This window comes from Salvelinus namaycush, chromosome 25 (genome assembly GCF_016432855.1).
Source record: "Salvelinus namaycush isolate Seneca chromosome 25, SaNama_1.0, whole genome shotgun sequence".
Taxonomy (NCBI): domain Eukaryota; kingdom Metazoa; phylum Chordata; class Actinopteri; order Salmoniformes; family Salmonidae; genus Salvelinus; species Salvelinus namaycush.
The window spans coordinates 2,973,363-2,995,422 of NC_052331.1; the positions used below are offsets into that span (position 1 = coordinate 2,973,363).

General features: G+C 43.5%; 2 protein-coding genes across 4 annotated transcripts; one reads left to right on the forward strand and one right to left on the reverse strand.

Moving 5' to 3' along the window:
- Window positions 1–3,547: 3,547 nt before the first annotated feature.
- Window positions 3,548–14,071, reverse strand: mul1a (mitochondrial E3 ubiquitin protein ligase 1a). 2 transcript variants are annotated; one of them, XM_038963586.1, is made up of 6 exons: window positions 13,961–14,071; window positions 6,747–6,916; window positions 6,343–6,430; window positions 6,061–6,181; window positions 5,244–5,475; window positions 3,548–5,042 (listed from the first exon to the last, which is right to left on the reverse strand). In XM_038963586.1, the coding sequence occupies exons 2-6, from the start codon at window positions 6,861–6,863 to the stop codon at window positions 4,527–4,529; spliced, it is 1,074 nt and encodes a 357-aa protein (XP_038819514.1). In that variant the 5' UTR covers window positions 6,864–6,916; window positions 13,961–14,071; the 3' UTR covers window positions 3,548–4,526. The 2 variants fall into 2 exon arrangements, with proteins under 2 accessions (XP_038819514.1, XP_038819515.1); XM_038963587.1 differs by lacking the exon at window positions 13,961–14,071 and adding an exon at window positions 12,732–12,773.
- Window positions 13,304–22,033, forward strand: alg3 (ALG3 alpha-1,3- mannosyltransferase). 2 transcript variants are annotated; one of them, XM_038963584.1, is made up of 9 exons: window positions 13,304–13,529; window positions 15,918–16,017; window positions 16,634–16,781; window positions 16,965–17,125; window positions 17,355–17,475; window positions 17,651–17,856; window positions 18,058–18,134; window positions 20,016–20,160; window positions 20,378–22,033. In XM_038963584.1, the coding sequence occupies exons 1-9, from the start codon at window positions 13,346–13,348 to the stop codon at window positions 20,532–20,534; spliced, it is 1,299 nt and encodes a 432-aa protein (XP_038819512.1). In that variant the 5' UTR covers window positions 13,304–13,345; the 3' UTR covers window positions 20,535–22,033. The 2 variants fall into 2 exon arrangements, with proteins under 2 accessions (XP_038819512.1, XP_038819513.1); XM_038963585.1 differs by lacking the exon at window positions 13,304–13,529 and adding an exon at window positions 15,510–15,647.
- Window positions 22,034–22,060: the final 27 nt, after the last annotated feature.

Sequence of the window (22,060 nt, forward strand, 5' to 3'; positions counted from 1 at the left end):
TATGTACTGTGGGGGTAACAGAAATGTAAGCTATCAATTCATGACCATAGAGCTAGAGCTACTGGAGCAACGGTGAGGTAAACATTTTATTTGGGGAGTAATCTTTTCTATGCTGAACAAATTTCTAGCCTAAATAAGTTATTACAATGTGATGATATTTGCGCATAGGCTATGCCGAAGTAGGCTAATTATATTTGATCTGAGAATTATGAATATAACCTACTCGCGCATTTGCGCGTATTGCTAGTTACTGGGAAAGTCTCCTTTTTTTTGTTTACCTATTACGTTTGACATTGTAATGTGTTTCTCTCCTCGTATGCAGTATATTTCCTTCCTGTAAACCAGCCTCCTTGGTGGCTCTTGCTTGACGTTGGCTCTGGTGACACGAGGTTCTCACAGGAAATCATTACCTGCTCCTTTGAGAGTCTGTATGCGCACAGAAGTCGGAAGTGCCTTACGCACGTCTTTCCCGTAGCTACAAAGCAAAATCACACAGCAGCAGCGGGTGAACGAGGTTCACAAATGCCACGTTTAAGCAAATTCTCCGTTGATGGGATAGTTACACTGTAGGCTTCATGGATCATTTACAAATTCATCGCTGACAAGTTATTTTAGAATGCAGGGAGTAGGCCTACCTATTTTCCAGAGGTTAAAAGCAGTTTACACACACTATTATACAATTGTATGCCCTTTAACAAAGCCTATTTCTATACAGTGATGAAGTATCCACTAATAATATTATGGCCTAGTTATTTCATAGAGGGGTGTTTGAAAACATGCAGTTCAATATCGATGTAGGGATATGGTTTTTGCAGGATGCTCTCTTGTTAGGCGAGGGAGGGCGGTCTCTAAACGCACAAGATAAATCAACTTCAGCACGATGGACAGTACCCGCGCACATTTGAGTCTTTCACGATTTCTGCTATGTTTTGTTTTGAACATAGAAATATAACCGAGGTAAAGTTGGTTTTATATTCAACATTCAACAGACATTCGCCAAATAATATAAAATGCATTTAATTCCCTTATCCACAATAAGTTATTCCTGGATAGTCTTAGGAACATTAAATAAAATGCAAAATATTCTAAAAAGGCCTTCTCTTACAACCTTTTGAATTGCATAACAGCTAGAATTGCATCAAATCATGAACATTATATTTAATAAAGGCCCGTAGTCTGTTTTTCCGCGCAATTGCATAGCCTATAGAAATGTTGTGCAACATGAGCTCGTGGGTTCTCATGAAGTGTTTGATTAGATTTTCAAATACGTTTGCATTTGCAGCTGTAGAACTTTTTGAGGATCTGTGGACCCATGCCAAATATTTTCAGTTTACATCTTGGGCACTGTTCAAAAGCATCTTTCTCTTTACAAGATCTTTGCGATGCGTCATGTTGGGCTACTTCTCATGCGTTTTACTGACTGGATATCACTGCACCTTCGTTGGCGCATACTGTCCTCAGTGTTGGAGCCTCTGAGGGATGATACTGTTGGGACTGCCCTGGCTTCGGAGAGCAGGTCTGCGTTATGGGAGTTGGCCACATCCCATTGTGAGACATCGAAACGAATATTTGAAAAAACTCAAGGTTATTTTCATAATCACAGTTCTATGATACTATTGAGATGTCTCACCACATTTCCCGGCTTGCAGAGTACAAGGAAGAGAGACATGCTTTGGATTGACCAGAGGCCAGGACAGACGCTGTGCCATTGGTCCTTCCTCTAGTGATCTGCCTTCCAGCAAATCCCATTGTGAGAAATGTCACTCATATTATCAGAGCTTAGTGATGATAGTGTACATACGTCGATTTGTTTCAATTATAAATTATATATTTTTCTGTATATTCTGTATATTTTGTTTATTGTGGAAGCACAATTTCACAGTCAAATTCCTGTACTTGCAAATATGTTTGGCAAATAAAGGTGATTAGTTCTCCAAGTGTCCCATAACTCATATCAGGAGCTCTGACCTGATGTTTCCTGCAGGTTAAACTTGTCATAGTTCAATAATTGTCATAATTCAGGGGAAAATGTAATTATTATTATTGTATTATATGAACAGCAATACAAACAATGAACAGCAATATCATAAACTCACAGCGGGTAACTTGTCATTGTTAGTATAATGAAACAGATGCAAGTAGGCCCCCTGGTGGCCACTTTACTAATCACATTATTTATCATGGTAGAATGTGCATTGGTTTGAAACTGGTTTGGTGAGGGATCACTCTTGTAAGTTCAGCGTGTAGTGCAAACCTGAAGAAATTCCTGTCTTTAGCGTCATGACATGTTGAGGTTTAAGTTACCCCCAAGAGCCACAGCTGTTGCTCTGCCAGGGGAGCTCATGAAGGATTCTCTCAGACTGCCCCCCTCCCCCCCAGGAAGATATACGACACCTAATCCCCCACCTGCTCCTCACTCACTCACCCCTCACCCAACCCACGCATGCCAGTAGGTTCTCAACTTTTCCATTTCCTTAGTGCCCCAAAACTCTGTAGGTGGCTATCTACTCCTCCCCTCTGCTTGTTAGAGATGACAGAAATAGCAGGATAGGTGACTCACGACAGCAAACTTTTCAGAGTACATTGGTGTTCCTGGAAAAAGAGCAGTGTTTCACGGGGGGGGGGGGGGGGGGGGGGGGGGGGGGGGGGGTTACTGACAGTTTAAGCAGGTTAAACCTTTGTTTTATGCAATCTATACATATATCTAACATTGGGTTATCACAAATTCAATGTGATCAGATGATTTACACAGTCAATGAGAAATGAGTACCTTTTGCATCCCTTTGATATTTTAAAGTGCAAATATAGAACTTTTAAAGCCTGTTATGACAAATGAATTGCCCTTTAATATAGACCACAAGGAGAATTCAATACATCTTTCAATATGGAACATTTAGTAGTAATTTCATAGTGTAAAAACCAGGTGAGCTGGTACTACTCTTGTTTTTTTAACCTTTTCTGGTGTTTTGTGTTGGAAAACGGAGCGGGTCGAGCATAAAACATCAACCCGGTTACCCATAGATCGGCTACAAATGTTAACAATTTCAGAAATGTTCAAGCTTCCATTCAATTGCCCCCCTCCCTGTTGGAAACAACAAGCTTCCATTCCCTGTCAAAGCGTTGACAGGATTCTTTACTTTTACAACAAAGATAAAACTGGCGGAACTACCCCCCCTCCTTACACCAGGAGTGAAAATAAGGCACAAAGCAAGCGATAGTACTACAAAAGTAAACACCTCTCCATCCATATGCACACTTGTATTTATGAGAGAACTCCATTCCCAGTATCTATACTGAACAAAAATATAAACTTAACATGTTAAGTGTTGCTCCCATGTTTCATGAGCTGAAATAAAAGATCAGAGAAATGTTCCACATGCACAAAAAGCTTATTTCTCTCTAAAAATGCACAAATTTGCTTTGCATCCCTGTTAGAGAGAATTAGTCCTTTGCCAAGATAATCCATTACCTGACAGGTGTGGCATATCAAGAAGCTAATTAAGCAGCATGATGATTACACAGTTGCACCTTGTGCCAGGAACAATAAAGGCCACTAAAATGTGCAGTTATCACACAACAGATGTTTCAAGTTGAGGTAGGGCATGCAATTGGCATTCTGACTTCAGGAATGCCCACCAGAGCTGTTGCCCGAGAATTGAATTAATTTTTCTACCAAAAGCCGCCTCCAAAGTAATTTAAGAGAATTTGACAGTATTTCCAACCGGCCTCAACTATTCTTCACCTGCGGGATCGTCTGGGGGTGTGCTGAGGAATATGTCTGTAATAAAGCCATTTGTGTGTGTGTGTGTGTTGGGGGGGGTAATTCTGATGGGCTGGCTCCCAAGTGAGTATGTCCAGGCCCACCCATGGCTGCGAGCCATGTGAAATCCATAGATTAGGGCCTAATGAATTGATTTACATATGAACTGTAACTCAGTAAAAATCTGTATATTTATATTTTTGTTCAGTATATAAACATGTATTTACTATTCAAAACCAAAATCAACAGCTGTTAAATGCATATGTATTATGAAGCTAAGTGCTTCAAAATGTTCACAAACCTCAGATTCACATTGTTAATACAGTAGCTGCACCTAGCCTATTTGTGTTGAGAATGCCAAGAACCACAGGTAATTATTACAGTGTAATAAGTACAGCGATGGTTTGCCTGGTCTATCAAGAGTTGGTCTCTCTCTCTGACATTGTGAGGGGTTTAAGGACTGGTGTGTGCACGTCCTGCTCTGTCTTGCTAGCTTAGGCCTCTCCTCGGCTCTCCAAAGCTGTATTTTCAGGGTGACTGTTGTTATCATCACAGTGGAGTTCGGTCCTTCTGGTGCTCTTTCCTCCTGCCTCTATGTGGAGACGTATCTTCAAGGTTTTACAGCCAGCCAAAATGTCAATTATAAAATGTCTCCATTCTATCACCTTGACCGTGTCTTTCTAGGAGTACAGGTAACAACACCCCAGAAGATACATACATAGACCAACCATGAGAACACATATCTGTTCTTCTCCCAGGCTGGGCATCAGGCCTGGTAGAGGGGCACCACCCTCTTGATGACCTGCCGGCATATGGGGCAGGTGGGCTTGGGCAAAGCCTGGTAGCAGCTGTAGCAGCAGCACACGTGCCCACACTCCAGCAGCACACAGCTACGCGGCTGGGTCAGGCAGATCACACAGGCGTTTCCCAAGGGTGTCTCCTGCTCCCCAGACCCCTCTTGTGTATCCCCAGCCGTAGACCCTTCCCCCGTCCCACCAGCAGCCAACCTCTCAAACTCCCTTCTCAGCCGTTCCTGGTCCCAGCGGACCCTCAGGCTGCGGTAGTAGCGGTGGCCCAACCAGAAGAGGATGGCGGACCCGGCCAGGGCGAACACAGAGGCCAGGACCTGCCAGACCACCGCTTGGCCCTCCTGCTCCAGCCGCAGGGTCTCAAAGTCTGAGGTGGTGAGGAAGTACTCTGAGCCGTCGGTGGGCGGGCGGAGCTTCAGCACCCGGTCCGTGTCCAGGATGAGCTCGCCTACACCCGTCAGAGTAGCGCCAACCTAGAAATACAGAAAGACAAACTGGTCAGGATTATGGAGCAACACACTCTCACTATTTGGGGCAATAGTAACCTCCCTCATCCTGAACACAATATAACATTTTTGTATCGTATTGTGGAACTTGGGGAATGAATATACTGTTTTTATCGTAAGTAATCTATCAGTGATATTGCTACATAAAAAAATGTACTCAAACCTCACCTTGAGCATCTCCTCAGTCTCCAGTTGGCCTTTGGGCTTCTCTCCACTGAGGTACTGCCCGATGATGTCGGTGAAACCATAGGTGGCCTGGTGGAACTTCTCATGGATGATTTCCATCTCCAGCCCCGAAGCCTCCAGGGGACACAGCACCCTCACGTTGGCCTCGTCCGACCCGACCAGGCTGAAGGGCACCGCGTTCACCCTCTGGTGCAGCACACGCTCACTGTCCGTCCTACACGGGGGGAGTTAGAGGAACAAAGATTATTCACAATTCATTCATGATTATCCATAATCATGGTAGCATCCACATTAAATGTAGAAGACTTCAGAAACTCCAAAATACATTATTCACCATTTAGTTCTTATTGGGCAAAACAATCTTAAACACAATCAAAACAAACTGCAAATGCATCCAACAAGGTTGTAGTCATTGCGTGCTAGGAATATGGGACCAATTACTAACCTTTGACTACTTTAATACACTATAAGCGAATTTGTCCAAATACTTATGGAACAAAAACGTATTCAAATGGGGAGGGGGGGGGGGGACTATATACATCAAGTGGTTTCATTTCTAAATGGTAAAACGGATATGTATGAAAATACCTTCAAATACCGTTGCATCACATGAAACATTGAAACTCAAATCCAAAATACTGGAGTATAGAGCCAAACTTACAAATGTTAGCTTCACTGAGGAGTGTATATTTGATATCAGACGGTCCTAGTCATATTAAAGTGTATCATTCAAAGTGGTAATACAGATGATACTAGTCTTTCACATTACATTTGGAGCGTCAATCAGGAGTGTTTCTACCAGGTGCGAGACAGGCTATTCCACACCAGCTTGTGTTCCCTCAGCATGAGTTTCTGCACCACCCCCACACTGCCTTCCTGGAACTGACTCCTCAAAGGCTCCCCCAGAGGCTGCACTGCCCCTACACACACACGCACCATGGATAGAGACATTAATTATACTAAGAACTGCCACATCACACCAATAAGTGAGAGAACAGGGTCTAGTCAACATCATAATAAAATGATCATAGTGACACACTCAGAAATGTTTCCCCATTGACACAGATAACCATATGCCTACCTTCAATGACAACATACTGCAGACACTTTCCTGGTGTCACGTTCAAAAGGCCTGCCAGTTTCCCATCCAAAGTCAACTGCGGCGCATCCTGAAACAAGCAAATAGAAATGTCAGTAATTTCTATGGAAAAAATCCCCATGTCTCAAAATTAGTTTTGTACTTTATTTACAGCGTGTAAAGACTACGGCCTAGACTCAATTCGTGTAGCGGAAAAAAACGCGTCACAGCGCAATTTAAATTTAAAAGGGCATTTCCATTTGAGACGACATATGGAGCATGCAGTCACTGAATGTGGGAACATTGCCTTACATTTCAATCGCGCTATAACGTGGATCTTCAGCCATACGGATTGAATCTAGGCCGTAGTCTGAAGGAATAGATACAGGGCAGGGCAGACTACTAACATTGAGCTTGTCCACTGTTCTCCTCTTTTTCCTGTAGATGTAGTAGAAGAAGCCAGATATAGCCAAGCTGGTGCCGAGACACAGCCCTTCCACCGTCCTCACTGGAAACTCCTCCATCCCTCCCCAACACACACTCCACACTGTCTCTTCTCACCCCCCTGGTAACAGGCCTACAGTACAGAAACAGACATACAGCCAAACATGTTATATGAAGGATGCTCTTCAGCATGATAGCAAGGGGGCCATGCGTCACTCAGACAAGCTGCAATTAAATCTGCAGCTGCACGATTCTCTTTGAAATGTCAGTGAAATGCTTGAAAATGTCTATCATTATATTTTGACAGCACAGTGTCAGAGAACGCTGGTTGCTATTTATTTTCAGCACTTTGACAGTGAACTGGATTAGGCTACTCAGAATGCAAAGATGCACAAAAATATGTTGGCTATTCACATTTGATTGGTTTAGGCTATATTACGTTATAATCTAAGGAAACACATTTCAAATAATTCATAATCCTATACTATTACACAGATAATTATGACTATTTACATATTCAGTGCCTTCACTCACAAGCACAGCAAAGTTGGAAATGTGTTTCATTGCATTGATGACTTAGGTGGCATTATGGCGGCATTATAGCTACCTTTTTGAATGGGGGAACCCACATCAGTCTTTCTAGGTGTCATATGATGACGGCGCTTGGTTTCAAATACCGTTGATTGACTTTCAGGTGATTGACACGGTCTTTACATTCCTTGGCTAAATAGAACCGGTTTAGCTAGATAATACCAAATGAACGCCTATTGATCAAGGTGTTTTCTTCCCATGGGACTTTCGCAAAGAACACCGACGCTCGGTCTGAATGTGAACACGGATCCCTTGCGGTACGGTTTTTCATATCAGCGAGAAATACTTTTCTTAAAAACAAAAAGGTTAAAATGACTACACACCTTTTATAGGGTTAGTGTTCCCATACGGCCATAGCTCTATGTTAATGCGGAAGACAGACGGAAAACAGTGGCAACCACCTCTGCTGATGAGCCATCTAGCACGCTCCAAACACCTCTGTGTAACAGAAGGCGGCCACCAGAAATGTGTTGTAACTAGGGTTGCACATTTTGGGGAATATTCAGAGGTGGAAACTTTCCGTGGGGATTAACGGGAATGTATGGGAATTAACGGGAATATATGCAAATTAATATTAATACCATTTAAAATGTAGATGTTTTTTGCATTGGATATATTTACCATATCATATGGAGACAGAAACATAAACCTTTTACCTTATCATAAACAGACATACTGTATTTGCAAATGATTAAATCCTTCCAATAGAAATAAAAACTATTTTAGTTACAAACTGAACTTTAATTAAATGAGTTGACTCTTCACATGGGATGATTTCACTGAACAACAAAAGACAGGGAATATTGAATGATCCATCGCATATCCCAAAAACATTTTCAACATACATCTGTAAAATGATAGTCTAAACTAAAGCTTTTCTTCCTCTCAGGCTTCCATGTCTTCTCCCTGGACCTCCTCAATGTCCACCTCTTGAACATCAGACTCTGAGACCTCATCTTCACTGTCACTTTGCAACCTTGTTGAGGATGGCTCGTTGTCAGTCTCAAAAAGCCTCAAATTTGCCCGGATGGCCACCAATTTTTCAACCCTTGTATTGGTCAGCCTGTTGCGTGCTTTGGTGTGTGTGTTCCCAAACAAGGACCAGTTGCACTGAGGCAGCTGATATTGGTGGGATTTGGAGGAGGATGGAGGCAACAGGGGAAAGAGCCTCAGATCCACAAAGTCCCTTCCACCAGGTGGCTGATGAGATATGTTGGCACGACTTCCAAATTGCATCTCCATCCCAAAGCCCTTGCTTGGAAGTGTACTTCGCCAGACTGCCAAGAACCTTGCCCTCATCCAGGCCAAGGTGGTGAGACACGGTAGTGATGACACCATAGGCCTGGTTGATCTCTGCACCAGATAGGATGCGCTTGCCAGCATACTTGGGGTCCAACATTTACGCTGCGCGTGTATGGACTTCAGGCAGAAGTCTTCACGCTTTTGATGCATTTCAGAACTGCAATTTCCTCTGCTTGGAGCAACAGTGAAGTGGGAAGGGCAGTGCAGTTGTAAGAGAAGAAATCCGTAAGCAGAGTCTAAGAGGATGGCATTGTCTCCCTCAATCCGTGCAATGGCTACCACTCTCTCCCAAAATACATCATCCAGGAGGATCCTCTTGATGGGGCTGTCCATATCGGCAGACCGTGATATGGCCATTTCTTGGAGACACTCCTTCCCCTCCAGGAGACTGTCAAACATGATGACAACACCACCCCAATGGGTGTTGCTGGGCAGCTTCAATGTGGTGCTCTTATTCTTCTCACTTTGCTTGGTGAGGTAGATTGCTGCTATAACTTGGTGACCCTTCCATTACCTAACCATTTCCTTGGCTCTCTTGTAGAGTGTATCCATTGTTTTCAGTGCCATGATGTCCTTGAGGAGCAGATTCAATGCATGAGCAGCACAGCCAATGGGTGTGATGTGAGGGTAGGACTCCTCCACTTTAGACCAAGCAGCCTTCATGTTCGCAGCATTGTCTGTCACCAGTGCAAATACCTTCTGTGGTCTAAGATCATTGATGACTTCCTTCAGCTCATCGGCAATGTAGAGACCAGTGTGTCTGTTGTCCCTTGTGTCTGTGCTCTTGTAGAATACTGGCTGAGGTGTGGAGATGATGTAGTTAATTATTCCTTGCCCACAAACATTTGACCACCCATCAGAGATGATTGCAATAAGGTCTGCTTTCTCTATGATTTGCTTCCTTCACTTAAACTTATTGAACACAGTTGCAGCCAGTTAAAACAGTGTAGTGTGTATATTTTGCATTTGCGAAATTAATTTTGATGTGATATGAAAGTAAAGGGCTTTATGTTTCTAGAAACGTTATGCAAGAGAACCGATTCACATTTAGAAATGGAGTATTTGGCTGTCACAGCCAGTCTCTCTCTGAAAATAACATAAGGTCCTTGGACGGTAGGCTCGCCTACACTATTTTAGAGTACATTCCTTGGCTAGCTTGATCAAATCAAACGTTATTTGTCACATATTTCATAAACAACAGGTGTAGATTAACAGTGAAATGCTTGCTTATGGGCCCTTCCCAACAACGCAGAGAAAAGAGAGAAATAGATAAATAATAACACAAGGAATAAATAGACAATGGGTAACAATAACTTTGCTATATACACTGGGTAGCAGTACCAAGTCAATGTGCAGGGGTCATAGGTAATTGAGGTAGATATATGTACATAGGTAGGAATAAAGGAACTAGGCAATAAACAGTAGCAGCAGCGTATGTGATGAATCAAAAGAGTTCAATGCAGATCAATAGTTAGTCTGGGTAGCTATTCAGTTAACAGTCTTATGGTTTGGGGGTAAAAGCTGTTCAGGGTCCTGTTGGTTCCAGACTTGGTGCATCAGAACAGCTTGCCGTGAGGTAGCAGAGAGAACAGTCTATGACTTGGTGGCTGGAGTCTGAGAATTTCTAGGGCCTTACTTTGACACTGCCTGGTATAGAGGCCCTGGACGGCAGGGAGCTCAGCCCCAGTGATGTACCAGGCCTACGCACTACCAGGCCTACGCACTACCCTCTGTAGTGCCCTGAGGTCAGATGCCAAGCAGCTACCACACAGCCAGTCAATATGCTCTCAATGGTGCAGCTGTAGAACTGAGGATGTGAGGGCCCATCCCAGATGCACTATGGTATATTGAAAACTGAGCTATAGTCAATTAACAGCATTCTCACGTAGGTGTTCCTCTTGTCCAGGTGGAGGGCAGTGTGGAGCGCAATAGAGATTGCATCATCTGTGGATCTGTTGGGGCGGCTGCGAATTAGAGTGGTTCCAGGGTGTCTGGGATGATGGTGTTGATGTGAGCCATGACCAGCCTTTCAAAGCATTTCATGGCAATAGTCATAGACAGGTTACCTTAGTGTTCTTGGGCACAGGGACTATGGTGGTCTACTTGAAACATGTAGGTATTACAGACTGGGTCAGGGAGAGGATGAAAATGTCAGTGAAAACACTTGCCAGCTGGTCAGCGCATGCTCTGAGTACGCGTCATGGTAATCCGTCTGGCCCCGCGGCCTTGTGAATGTTCACCTGTTTAAAAAGGTCTTACATTGGCTACGGAGAGCGATATTACACAGTTGTCAGGAACAGCTAGTGCTCTCATGCATGGTTCAGTGTTGTCTATCTCAAAAGCAGCATAGAAGGAATTTGGCTCGTCTGGTAGGCTTGCCAGCTGGTCCTGGTCCTGGGCAGCTCCCGGCTGGGTTTCCCCTTTATAATCCGTGATAGTTTGCAAGCCTTGCCACGAGCATCAGAGCCGACCTAGTAGGATTCGATCTTAGTCCTGTATTGACATTTTGACTGTTTGATGGGTCGTCGGAGGTCATAGCTGGATTTCTTATAAGCGCCCGAATTAGTGTCCCGCTCCTTGAAAGCGGCAGCTCTTGCCTTAAACTCAGTGTGGATGTTGCCTGTAATCCATGGCTTCTGGTTGGAATATGTACCTATGGTCACTGTGAGGACGACGTTGTCGTCAATGCACTTATTAATGAAGCCGGTTACTGATGTGGTAATTTTCTCAATGTTAAATCGGATGAATCCCAGAACATATTCCAGTCTGTGCTAGCGAAACAGTCCTGTAGCTTAGCATCCGCTTCATGGGACCACTTCCGTATTGAGCGCGTCACTGGTACTTCCTGTTTGCTTGTAAGCAGGAATCAGAAGGATAGAGTTATGGTCACATTTGCCAAATGGAGGGCAAGGGAGAGCTTTGTATGCGTCTCTGTGTGTGGAGTAAAGGTGATATCGCGTTTTTTCACATCTAGTTGCAGATGTGACATGCTGGTAAAAATTACCAGACGGATTTCAGTTTCCCTGCATTAAAATGACTGGCCACTAGGAGCCTCTGGAGGTGCAATTTCTTGTTTGCTTATGGCCCTATAGTTTGTTGAGTGCAGTTTTAGTGCCAGCATCGGTTTGTGGTGGTAAATAGACAACTACGAAAAGTATAGATTAAAACTCTCGTTGTAAATAGTATGGTATACTAACTCAGGCGAGCAAAACCTTGAGACTTCCTTAACATTCGAGATCAGGCACCACCAGTTGTTAACAAAGAGAGACACACACCTCCCCCTTAACTTTACCCAAAGCTGCCGTTCGGTCTTGACGATGCATAGAAAAACCAGCTATATGTAGGTGTGTCCAAACTTTTGACTGGTACTGTAGATTATCCTATTCTTCCAGTTGACAGGATAGACTACAATGGAGCTCGTCTAGTTTGTTCTCTAGTGATTGTAAGCTTGTTTGCCTCTCTTGCGCCGTTCCTTCCTTTTCGAGTCCGGGTGATTCGAGCCTGGTCCAGACTCTTTGATGAATAAATATTCATCTAAATCGAGGTTAGTGATTGCTGTTCCCGATGTCCAGAAGCGGTTGCAGTCATTGGTAACGATGGCGGAAATATTATGTACAAAAAAAGTAGCATAATCGGTCAGGAGCCCGTAAAATGGCAGCTAGCCACTGCAGCGCCATCTCCCCCCATTGCACAACCAGTTCTAAGATGTAGCCGGCCCAGAACTACATTTAACAAAATATCACGTTCAACATTGACATTATGCTATCTCAGATACCTACTTCGATAAACATTGAAGTTGCTGGCCCACAGAGTGGATATATACAATAACTACAGTTGGTTAGCTAGCAAGCAAATGTTTTGTTAGCTAGCTAATTGAAATATTTTGCTAACTGGAAGACCTGCCATTGACCTCTAAAATATCGTCTTTGTTTAGTCTTAAATGTGGCCTATGTCCGCAAATGTTAGACCATAACATGACAACAGTATTTGTGCACTCTTTTGCAACAGCCAAAGGGTCAAAACGGACTTAATCAATCAGTATTGTACATTTTTACCTTTCAAAAACACTCCAGTTGTCTTCGCCGGAAGAATGTGCTTTTTGTTTTGATCACATGACATGTTCTCCTTCCTGGAAACTACGCATCTTCGGGTGAAGCAAATGGCCCGGTTCCCTGGGTATTTTGAGAATTTCACTTAAAGTTGCACTATAAAGAAATTGCTCCGCCTTCCTGGACACAAACATTCGAATCGTTTGTCTAATTTCAGTTTGTGACCAAACAAGCAAGTATTGTACCATTTAAACCGCTGTGAAGCATATTTTCCATAACAAAATATTGTATTTTCAGCTGTTTGAAGCTGGTGTACAAAACCAAAAGTAAAATACGCAAAAACGAAATTTAAGGGAAGTTTAGAAATAGCGCACAGAGAACACATCTGCCGCGTCTTAGGCTTGCTTTCAGTGAGAATGAAAGATAAATAACAAACATTTTTGTCGGTGGCATCTTTAATTACCAATGTAATGGTGTAAAATGTACAAACGCTTCCTCACCCGGGGCACCGGGTCATGCAAAACGAACTCCCCAACGACTTGGTGACGCTATACTGAATCACGTGACGGGGTACTAATCTGTACTGTTGCCGCCGCGCCACGTAGCTAGCGTAAGCCGAAATGGCAGGAGGTGTGAAGAAAAAGTCATCACCTGGTCCACTGTCTCGAGTGTGGGCGACACTTCGAAAACTATGGCAGGAGAAACATTTGATATTATTCAAGGCGGAGTACACAATACTGGTCGCCTCTGTTCTGTGGTTCCTGGAGATCGGAATAAACATATGGGTCATACAAAAAGTAGCATGTAAGTAGCTAGCGGTTTAGCTTGAGCATGCGGCTAGCCTTAAAAGGGTACTTCGGGATTTCGGCAAGGAGGTCCTTAATATTGAGGCCCTTTATCTACTTCCCCAGAGTCAGATGAACTCATGGATACCATTTGTATGTCTAAGTATGAAGGAAGGTAGTGGTAGTTTCGCGAGCCAATTTTAACTGACGTTAGCACAACGACTGCAAGTCTATGGTATCTACTAGCATGCCTAATATTAAACTTAAACCCTTATTATTCGTATGGTTTTCAGTAGTTAGCTTCGCCCACGTTTGGCTGCACTTGAACTACAATTCCGAAGCTGTGTTTTAACGTTTAGAAACGTCAACAATCACTTGCGAACCCGTTTTTTAAATATATGCCCCTTATCTTTCGTATCGGCAATAAACTCTTCAAAAATATACACTTACTGCAGCAGTTCTGCGCTGATCCATAAGCTGTGTGTGCCTCCAGTTGACGAACTACAGTACACTTTCTCCCTACCCAGTTACGGTTACACTGGTGTTCAGAGCATGCTAATGTAACCGATGTGAAAGGGCTAGCTAGTTAGCGGTAGTACGCGCTAATAGCGTTTCAATCGGTGACGTCACTCGCTCTGAGACGTGGAGTAGTTGATCCCCTTGCTCTGCAAGGGCTGCGGCTTTTGTGGCGCGATGGGTAACGATACTTCGAGGGTGGCTGGTTCGAGCCCAGGTAGGGGCGAGAAGAGGGAAGGACGCTATACTGTTACAATAATTAGGACAGGTGGATTTCCATCTGTCTTGCGTAAACGAGCGATGTGAGAACACTAACCCAAACTCTGTCGTGTAATAATTTAACCATTTGTGGGGGTTTTTAAAAGTATATTTGTCGCTGATATGAAGATAGCAACGTTCCTTGTTTCCAAAACCGTACCGCAAGTGATGCGTGTTAACCTTCAGACGGGCCATTAATGCTCCCCCGACCAGATGTATATACATGCTTCTCCTGTCAACAACACTTAAACTTGCCACAACTATTGAGAGCTACATATTTCGTCCATACTAGGCAACATCACAAGGGACCGTGACCACGTCTGTAAATTCACTTTGACAGTTGGCACTATAGAGGCTAACCCATTCATAGACACGCCTATGTGCTTTGGCCCCTATTGACTGTAGTATCTTCTGCTGGGGGGACTTTTGTTAAGATCCCAGACGCTCGTTCCTGACGTTGAAAATACATTGCTTGCGGTATGGTTTTGGGAACATATCTGTTCAATTACTGCACACCTTTGCTTTATAGAGTTATGGTTTGTTTTCCCACATGGACATATCTCCATGTTACAGTGCTTATTACAGACGACACCAGTGCTATCTAGCGTGCTCAACACCTATGTAAGTGTAACTGTGGAGGAAGTGTAGTTCGTTGGCTCAAGGTAAACAACGGTATGGAACTGTGCAAACCAGCTACAGTAAAGTGAATCTCTTTTTATTCCAAATATTATTTATTGCTGAAATGAAAGATAAGTTCCATATGTTTGGAAAACCATATCACAAGCAATTATTTATTATTTAGGTTTCTAAATGTTCAAACAGAGTGTCGGGATTGTAGTTCACGTGGTCCCACTGGTGCTTATAGCGGAGAACCCTTGGTATAAAGTAGAATCCCTTGGGTTCTTGAGAGCAAGTAGGAAGGGTCAGAAGTCATTTAAGTAACTTGTTCTTGCAGATGCTTCGTTCTCTCGATTCGGAAGAAAGGTCTATCTGTGTTCAGCTGCAGGTGGTTCTCCAAAAAAGAGAGTAGTCATTAAGATAGTAAAATCCACGTTTTTCACAGTGAGGCGTTCCATCGCCATTTTAGCTGCCAGGCATCTTGCATTTCCCAACATCTTTGCAGGAACTAGTCATTTCTATGCGCCATCGCCACTTGTGGAAGCAGATGATAGTGTATCACACAGTGCGACCAAAACAAAGATCTACACCCAGTCGAGGCATTTCTCACTCGATCCAAAATTTTGATTTTTACTACCTTTCAAAATATTCTCTGGTTTTTGGAGAACCACATGTAACTCAACATAGACATTTATAAGATATTTTTCTTCCGATTTGAGAACGAAGCAAGTATCATCAAGAACAGGTAAGTTGAAAAATTGCTTCCAACCCTTTCTACTAGCCAAGGTATAACCACATATGGGAAAATTCACACATCGCCGTTTTTAATGTATAGCTACAGTTTCCCTTTATTGTTAGATTTTCTTTTTCTTTGGTAGTTGCTGTTGACCTGTTCTTACTGTCACCTGATTCTTTAGGTACCTTCGTCCACATCTTTGACCCCATTTGTTGAATGTATATGACAAGTTATTGCCAATGCAACCGGTCATTCATTGGTGAATGTCTTCTCCTGCAGACACAGAGATCGACTGGAAGGCGTATATGGATGAGGTAGAGGGAGTCATCAACGGCACCTACGACTACACCCAGCTCAAAGGAGACACAGGCCCTCTGGTGTAAGTTCCACCACCCTATACGTGGCACTCTACAAGTTAAGGAACCAGGTTCCAATACCAGTATTGGCAACCCCGGGGATGTATTCATTAGTTGGATTCCATTGCAAAACGTGTCTGTTGCAAAACTTTTTGCAACGGAAATGGTTTCCCGTTTTCTCTAGGAAGCAAACGAAACGGAGGGACCTACCTGAATTTGTTCAATAGAAATGCTTGTTTTCGTTGTAAAACTTTTCCCTTTTTGAGTAAACGGTTTCTGTTGCAAAACATTTTGCCACAGACCAAACATTTTGCAACGGAATCCGACTAATGAATACACCCTGGTTCCTCTCTAGGTTTCTTCCTAGGGTCCTGCCTTTCTAGGGAGTTTTTCCTAGTCATCGTGCTTCTACACCTGCATTGTTTGCTGTTTGCGGTTTTAGGCTGGGTGTCAGTATAACACTTTGTGACATCGGCTGATGTAAGAAGGGCTTTATAAATACATTTGAATCTTCACCAGACCCATGACAAAGCATTGCACTTTTCCCTGTGTGTGTGTCTGTGTGTGCCTGCAGTCTGACATCTCTTGACGTGAACAAGATCACAGTCTTGAAACTGATTTCTGAACCTACCTTTCCAGATACCCAGCAGGGTTTGTGTACATCTTCACAGCGTTGTATTACGTTACCAACCATGGGGTGAATATCCGCCTGGCCCAGTACCTGTTCGCTGTCTTCTACCTGCTCACTCTGCTACTCGTCTTCAGGATATACCACCGCACCAAGAAGGTGAGATGCAACACTTATTCCTTTGTAGGCTGTTTTCCAAGGTGACGTTATTTTTTTGGTACTTAGCTAGTTGTCATTCCCCCCCCCCCCCAAAAAAAATTATTTAGTTTTTATTGCAACTTGGAATTCATCACTTTATAATACTGTAATCTATTCCATGATTTTGACTCTCCCCCTCTCCAGGTTCCTCCCTACGTATTCTTCTTTGTGTGCTGTGCCTCCTACCGGATCCACTCCATCTTCGTCCTGCGTCTTTTCAACGACCCCGTGGCCATGATGATGCTGTTTGGAGCCGTCAATTTTTTCCTGGACGGCCGCTGGACTTTGGGCTGCGTGCTCTACAGGCAAGTGTAAACCCTGGTTCTGCACAGCTGGAGCCTAGCTCAGTTAAACTGAAATGATCATAGCGAAGTTGAACTTGGTTCAGTGTGCGGGCCAATATGGGACACCTTTCATGATAATAACGCTCTAATTTAGATGGGCAGAACTGAGTTGCTGAACTCAACATCTGACTGTGGTAGCCCCCTGTCACATGGTCTGAATGACAACTTCCTCTACCTCTGCTGTGGACAGTTTAGCAGTGTCTGTGAAGATGAACGTGCTCCTGTTCGCCCCGGGCCTTCTCTTCCTCCTGCTGTCTGAGTTTGGCCTGATGAGGACCATACCCAAGCTCTCTCTCTGTGCTGCCATCCAGGTTTGGACCTCCTTCATCTGCTTTAACTGTTACGTTTAGATTTTACTCACAGATGCTTCTTGTCCCCAGCGTTCCATCCAATTTCCACACTGTGTGGACAATTAGGATTTGCCTACTCTATTTCCATTCTGTTGATTGTCCATCTCTACTCCACCTCACCTCTCTCTCATCACAGTTGTTGCTGGGCCTACCCTTCCTGATGGAGAATCCAATTGGTTATATGACCCGGTCCTTTGACCTGGGTCGTCAGTTCATGTTCACATGGACAGTGAACTGGCGCTTCCTGCCGGAGTGGCTGTTCCTGAGTCGCTACTTCCACCTGGTGCTCCTGGCCACCCACCTGCTAGCCCTGCTGCTATTTGCCCTGCGCCGCTGGAAGAGGTGAGAGAGGTGCTACTGGAGTTATCTCTAGGACCAGAGTTTTTCATGGTCAGGCCAAAACTCTTGGCCCTAGTGAAGCCTAAAATGAGATGCAGCCTAAATTATATTTGTACACCAATGCTTGGTTCTGGCCATCTCTGCTTTTTGTTGTTAACCAGGTGTGCTCTCTGTTGAATTAAACCAACACATGTTTCTCCTCAGGCCTGAAGAGAGCATCATGGAACTGCTGAAGGAGCCAGGCAAGAGAGTCCTCCTTGCACAGAAACTCACCTCAGATCATATCCTTTCCTCAGTCTGTCTCTGGAGCCATGACTAGAAACAGTACCGGTGTGTTCTGTATCTCTTAACACACACTGTTACCTTGTTCTTTTTTATTTATTTAACCTTTATTTAATTAGGTCTGTCTCTATGGCCATGAAGTACCAGTGTTTAGTGTATATCTTAACTAAAGAGTGCTATTAGTGGATATGGGTTAGAAAACCCAATTACTTTGTGTTTATATTTTTTCCATGTTGTTTTTTTTTACACCAAATACGAACATACAAACAACTGTGCCTGTTATATAGTTATTAGAACGTTTTCACACCCCTTGACTTTTTCAAGATTTTGTTGTTCCAAAGTGGGATTAAAATGTATTTAATTGTATTATTTTTTTGTCAATGATCTATACGTAGTACTCTAATGTCAAAGTGGAAGAAAAAGGTATTATGGAAAATAAGACATGAATATATCTTCATTAGATAAGTATTCAACCCCCTAAGTCAATACATGTTAGAATAACCTTTGGCAGTGATTACAGCTGTGTGTCTTTCTGGGTAAGTCTTTTTATGCGTTTTGCACACCTGGATTGTACAATATTTGCAATTTTTTAAAATTATTATTCAAGCTCTGTCAAGTTGGTTGTTGCTAGACAGCAATTTTGAAGTCTTGCATTAGATTTTCAAGACGATTTTTAAATCGAGTGGCGCAGCGGTCTAGGCTGTTTCACAGCTGGCCGTGACCGGGAGACCCATGAAGCGGCGCACAATTGGCCCAGCGTCGTCCGGGGTAGGGAAAGCTTTGACTGGCCCGGGATTTCCTTGTCCCATCGTGCTCGAGAGACTCATTGTGGCGGGCCGGGCGCCTGTAAGCTGACTTCAGTCGTCAGTTGAACAGTGTTTCCTCTGACACATTGGTGCGGCTGGCTTTCAGGTTAAGCGGGCAGTGTATCAAGAAGCAGTGCGGCTTGGCAGGGTCGCGTTTCAGAGGACGCATGGCTCTCGACCTTCGCCTCTCCCGAGTCCATAGGGGAGTTGCAGAGATGGGACAAGACTGTAATTAGATATCACGAAATTGGGGAGAAAAAGGGGTAGACGGTCGAGAGCCATGCGTCCTCTGAAACACGACCCTGCTTAATAAAAATAAAAAAAATAAGTTAATTCCTTTGCCACATTTTTTGCAGTATTACTTTCGTGCCTTATTGCAAACAGGATGCATATTTTGGAATGTTCTGTACAGGCTTCATTTTCACAGTATTGTGGAGAAACTACAATGTTGTTGATTCATCCTCAATTGTCTCCAGAGCCATTAAAGTCTAACTGTTTTAAAATTGCCATTGGCCTCATGGTGATATCCCTGAGCGGTTTCCTTCCCCTCCGGCAACTGAGTTAGGAAGAACGTGTGTGTTTTTTTATTTTTACCCATCTACCAATAGGTGCCCTTCCTTGCGAGTCATTGGAAAACCTCCCTGGTCTTTGTGGTTGAATCTGTGCTTGAAATTCACTGCTCGACTAAGGGACCTCCGAGATAATTGTATGTGTGGTGTACCGAGATGGGGTAGTCATTCAAAAATCATGTTAAACACTTAGTGCACGCAGAGTGAGTCCATGCAACTTAATATGTGACTTGTTAAGGACATTTTTACTCCTGAACTTATTACGGCTTGACATAACCAAGGGTTGAATACTTACTGACTCAAGACATTTCTGCTTTTCATTTTTTATTAATTTGCAAAAAATTTAATAATAATCCACTTTTGACATTATGGGGTAGATCAGTGACCCAAAATCTCAACTTAATCCATTTTAAATTCAGGCTGTAACACAACAGAATGTGGAAAAAGTCAAAGGGTGTGAATACTTTCTGAAGGCACTGTATATTGGACCTTAACAGCCGATCACAGATGGTGCTGATCCTTTTCACGTCTAACTTCATCGGCATGTGCTTCAGCCGCTCGCTGCACTACCAGTTTTATGTCTGGTACTTCCACACCCTACCCTTCCTGCTCTGGAGTGGAGGGGTCAAGAAGCTGGCTCACCTACTCCGGTAAGGGGGGGGGCTTTTGGCAGCGATGTGTAGAAATGGAAAGGTACATTTTCATAAATCTTAATTGACATCCATGTAGATTTCATGCATATGCAGAATTGGGAACATTTGCTAATTTTTGTCTACTATAAATTCTGAGCCTAGATGGGTCAAAAGGCCTGTTATTGTCACTCGTTGTGCTCTCACGTTATGTCTTATCTGGTCTTTCTGTGGACAGGGTTTTGATCCTAGGTCTGGTGGAGCTGTCGTGGAACACCTACCCGTCTACCATATACAGCTCAGCAGCCCTCCACCTGTGTCACCTCATCATGCTGCTCTCCTTGTGGTTCGCCCAGCCCCCAGCCCGCCAGGGAGAGAAGGCCAAGAGCCAGTAAGCTTAGCCCCTAGAGGACCCTCCCGTCCTTGGGGTCTGGTTGACCATCTCCATCCTGCTCTCACCCTAGGCTGGTTCTCCCCCCTCGCCTCACCGTGTCTTGCCTATTTCCTCATGACGCACAGGGAGTTATTGAGGTGGAGTGGGGTCTGTCTTAAACGCATCGGTTTGTTGCTACCCACCTCGCTGTAGCTCTGCTAACATACAGGTGAGAGAAGGGACTGAGTGAGACTGCATGTGTGGGGTGTATTACGATTTGGCAGTCGTGCAGGTGTGTGGCGTGGGAGGAAGCTGAAAACAATTAGGATTCTCAGGTTAAAGAATGAAATAATATAAATCTAAGAGTGGGAGGCTGGTGGTGTGGAGAAACGCTGAATGTTTTGCTGCGGCATCTAGAACATCTTAAGGAAGGATCTCTTGCGTACAGTATGTGTTTTATGTCAACTACCTTTTAGCCCATGATTGTTCTTGTCAAGTATTATCTGGTCTTGGCGATAATCGGGAAAAGTGAGAAACTCTTAGGTCCCCATGCTGGCGATCAGCTGTTCTGAACTTCTGATACTGGACCATTTTGTTGTTGTGAAGATGGTTTCTATGTGTGTTTTGTCTTAACTCCGTATCAGGGAATTTTTACTTTGCTACTACTTATTTGACGAAGCTTTGAATTGAACTGTCCTCTGCGATAGATTCTAGTCCTCTAACTCAGTTGGTAGAGCATGGCGGCTGCAACGGCAGGATAGTGAATTTGATTCCAGGGACCACCCATATGTAAATAAAATTCTGCACGCTTGACTGTAAGTTGTTTTGGTTAAAGGCTTCCAGTAAATGGCATATATTAAAGATTTCTGTTTGTCCTTAACTCCATACCTGGGCATTTTTACTTTGCTACTTATTAATGAAAGCTTTAAATTGAACCGTTCTCTGCGATACGCTTTCGGTGCCGCCCATTGGGCACAATAGGAATGGCGTTGCCTAGCTAGCACAAGGCTTATCATAGGCAAATACGTACGTAATATACGTAATTTCATGTAATAATATGACCATGCAGAACTAAGCTGTTGACTATCATGATTATCTGTCTATTGTTTTTTAATTTTCTAATAGTTTCTTCCAGAGAATGTGGATCAGTGTGTGCACTAGACAAAATCGATGAGGCCCATTTCCCGCACCCAGATGAAGCCTACCCCTGGACGAAACACTCACTAAAGTTATTTTAGTCCAAGAATAGGCTTAAACGGATAGTTCCGCGCGATAACGTATTCACGTAATTCTGCAGAACTTTCCTTTTAATCTGAGTAGGGAACTGTCCCTTTAAGTGTTTATTTTCTTTAATGAGCTGCCATAGGTGATTATTTAGTGCTCATATTTGTTTGCTGATGTTGGTGTGTGTGTTTGATTTGCATGAGTGTTTGTGTTAGAGACCCTAGACAGAGATTGATTCCAAAGGTGTGTTTTTATTCTGTTGATAAAGATGAAAATAAAAGGCGTAAAGAAATTTGATTTAAATGTCATTCATTCACAAACATA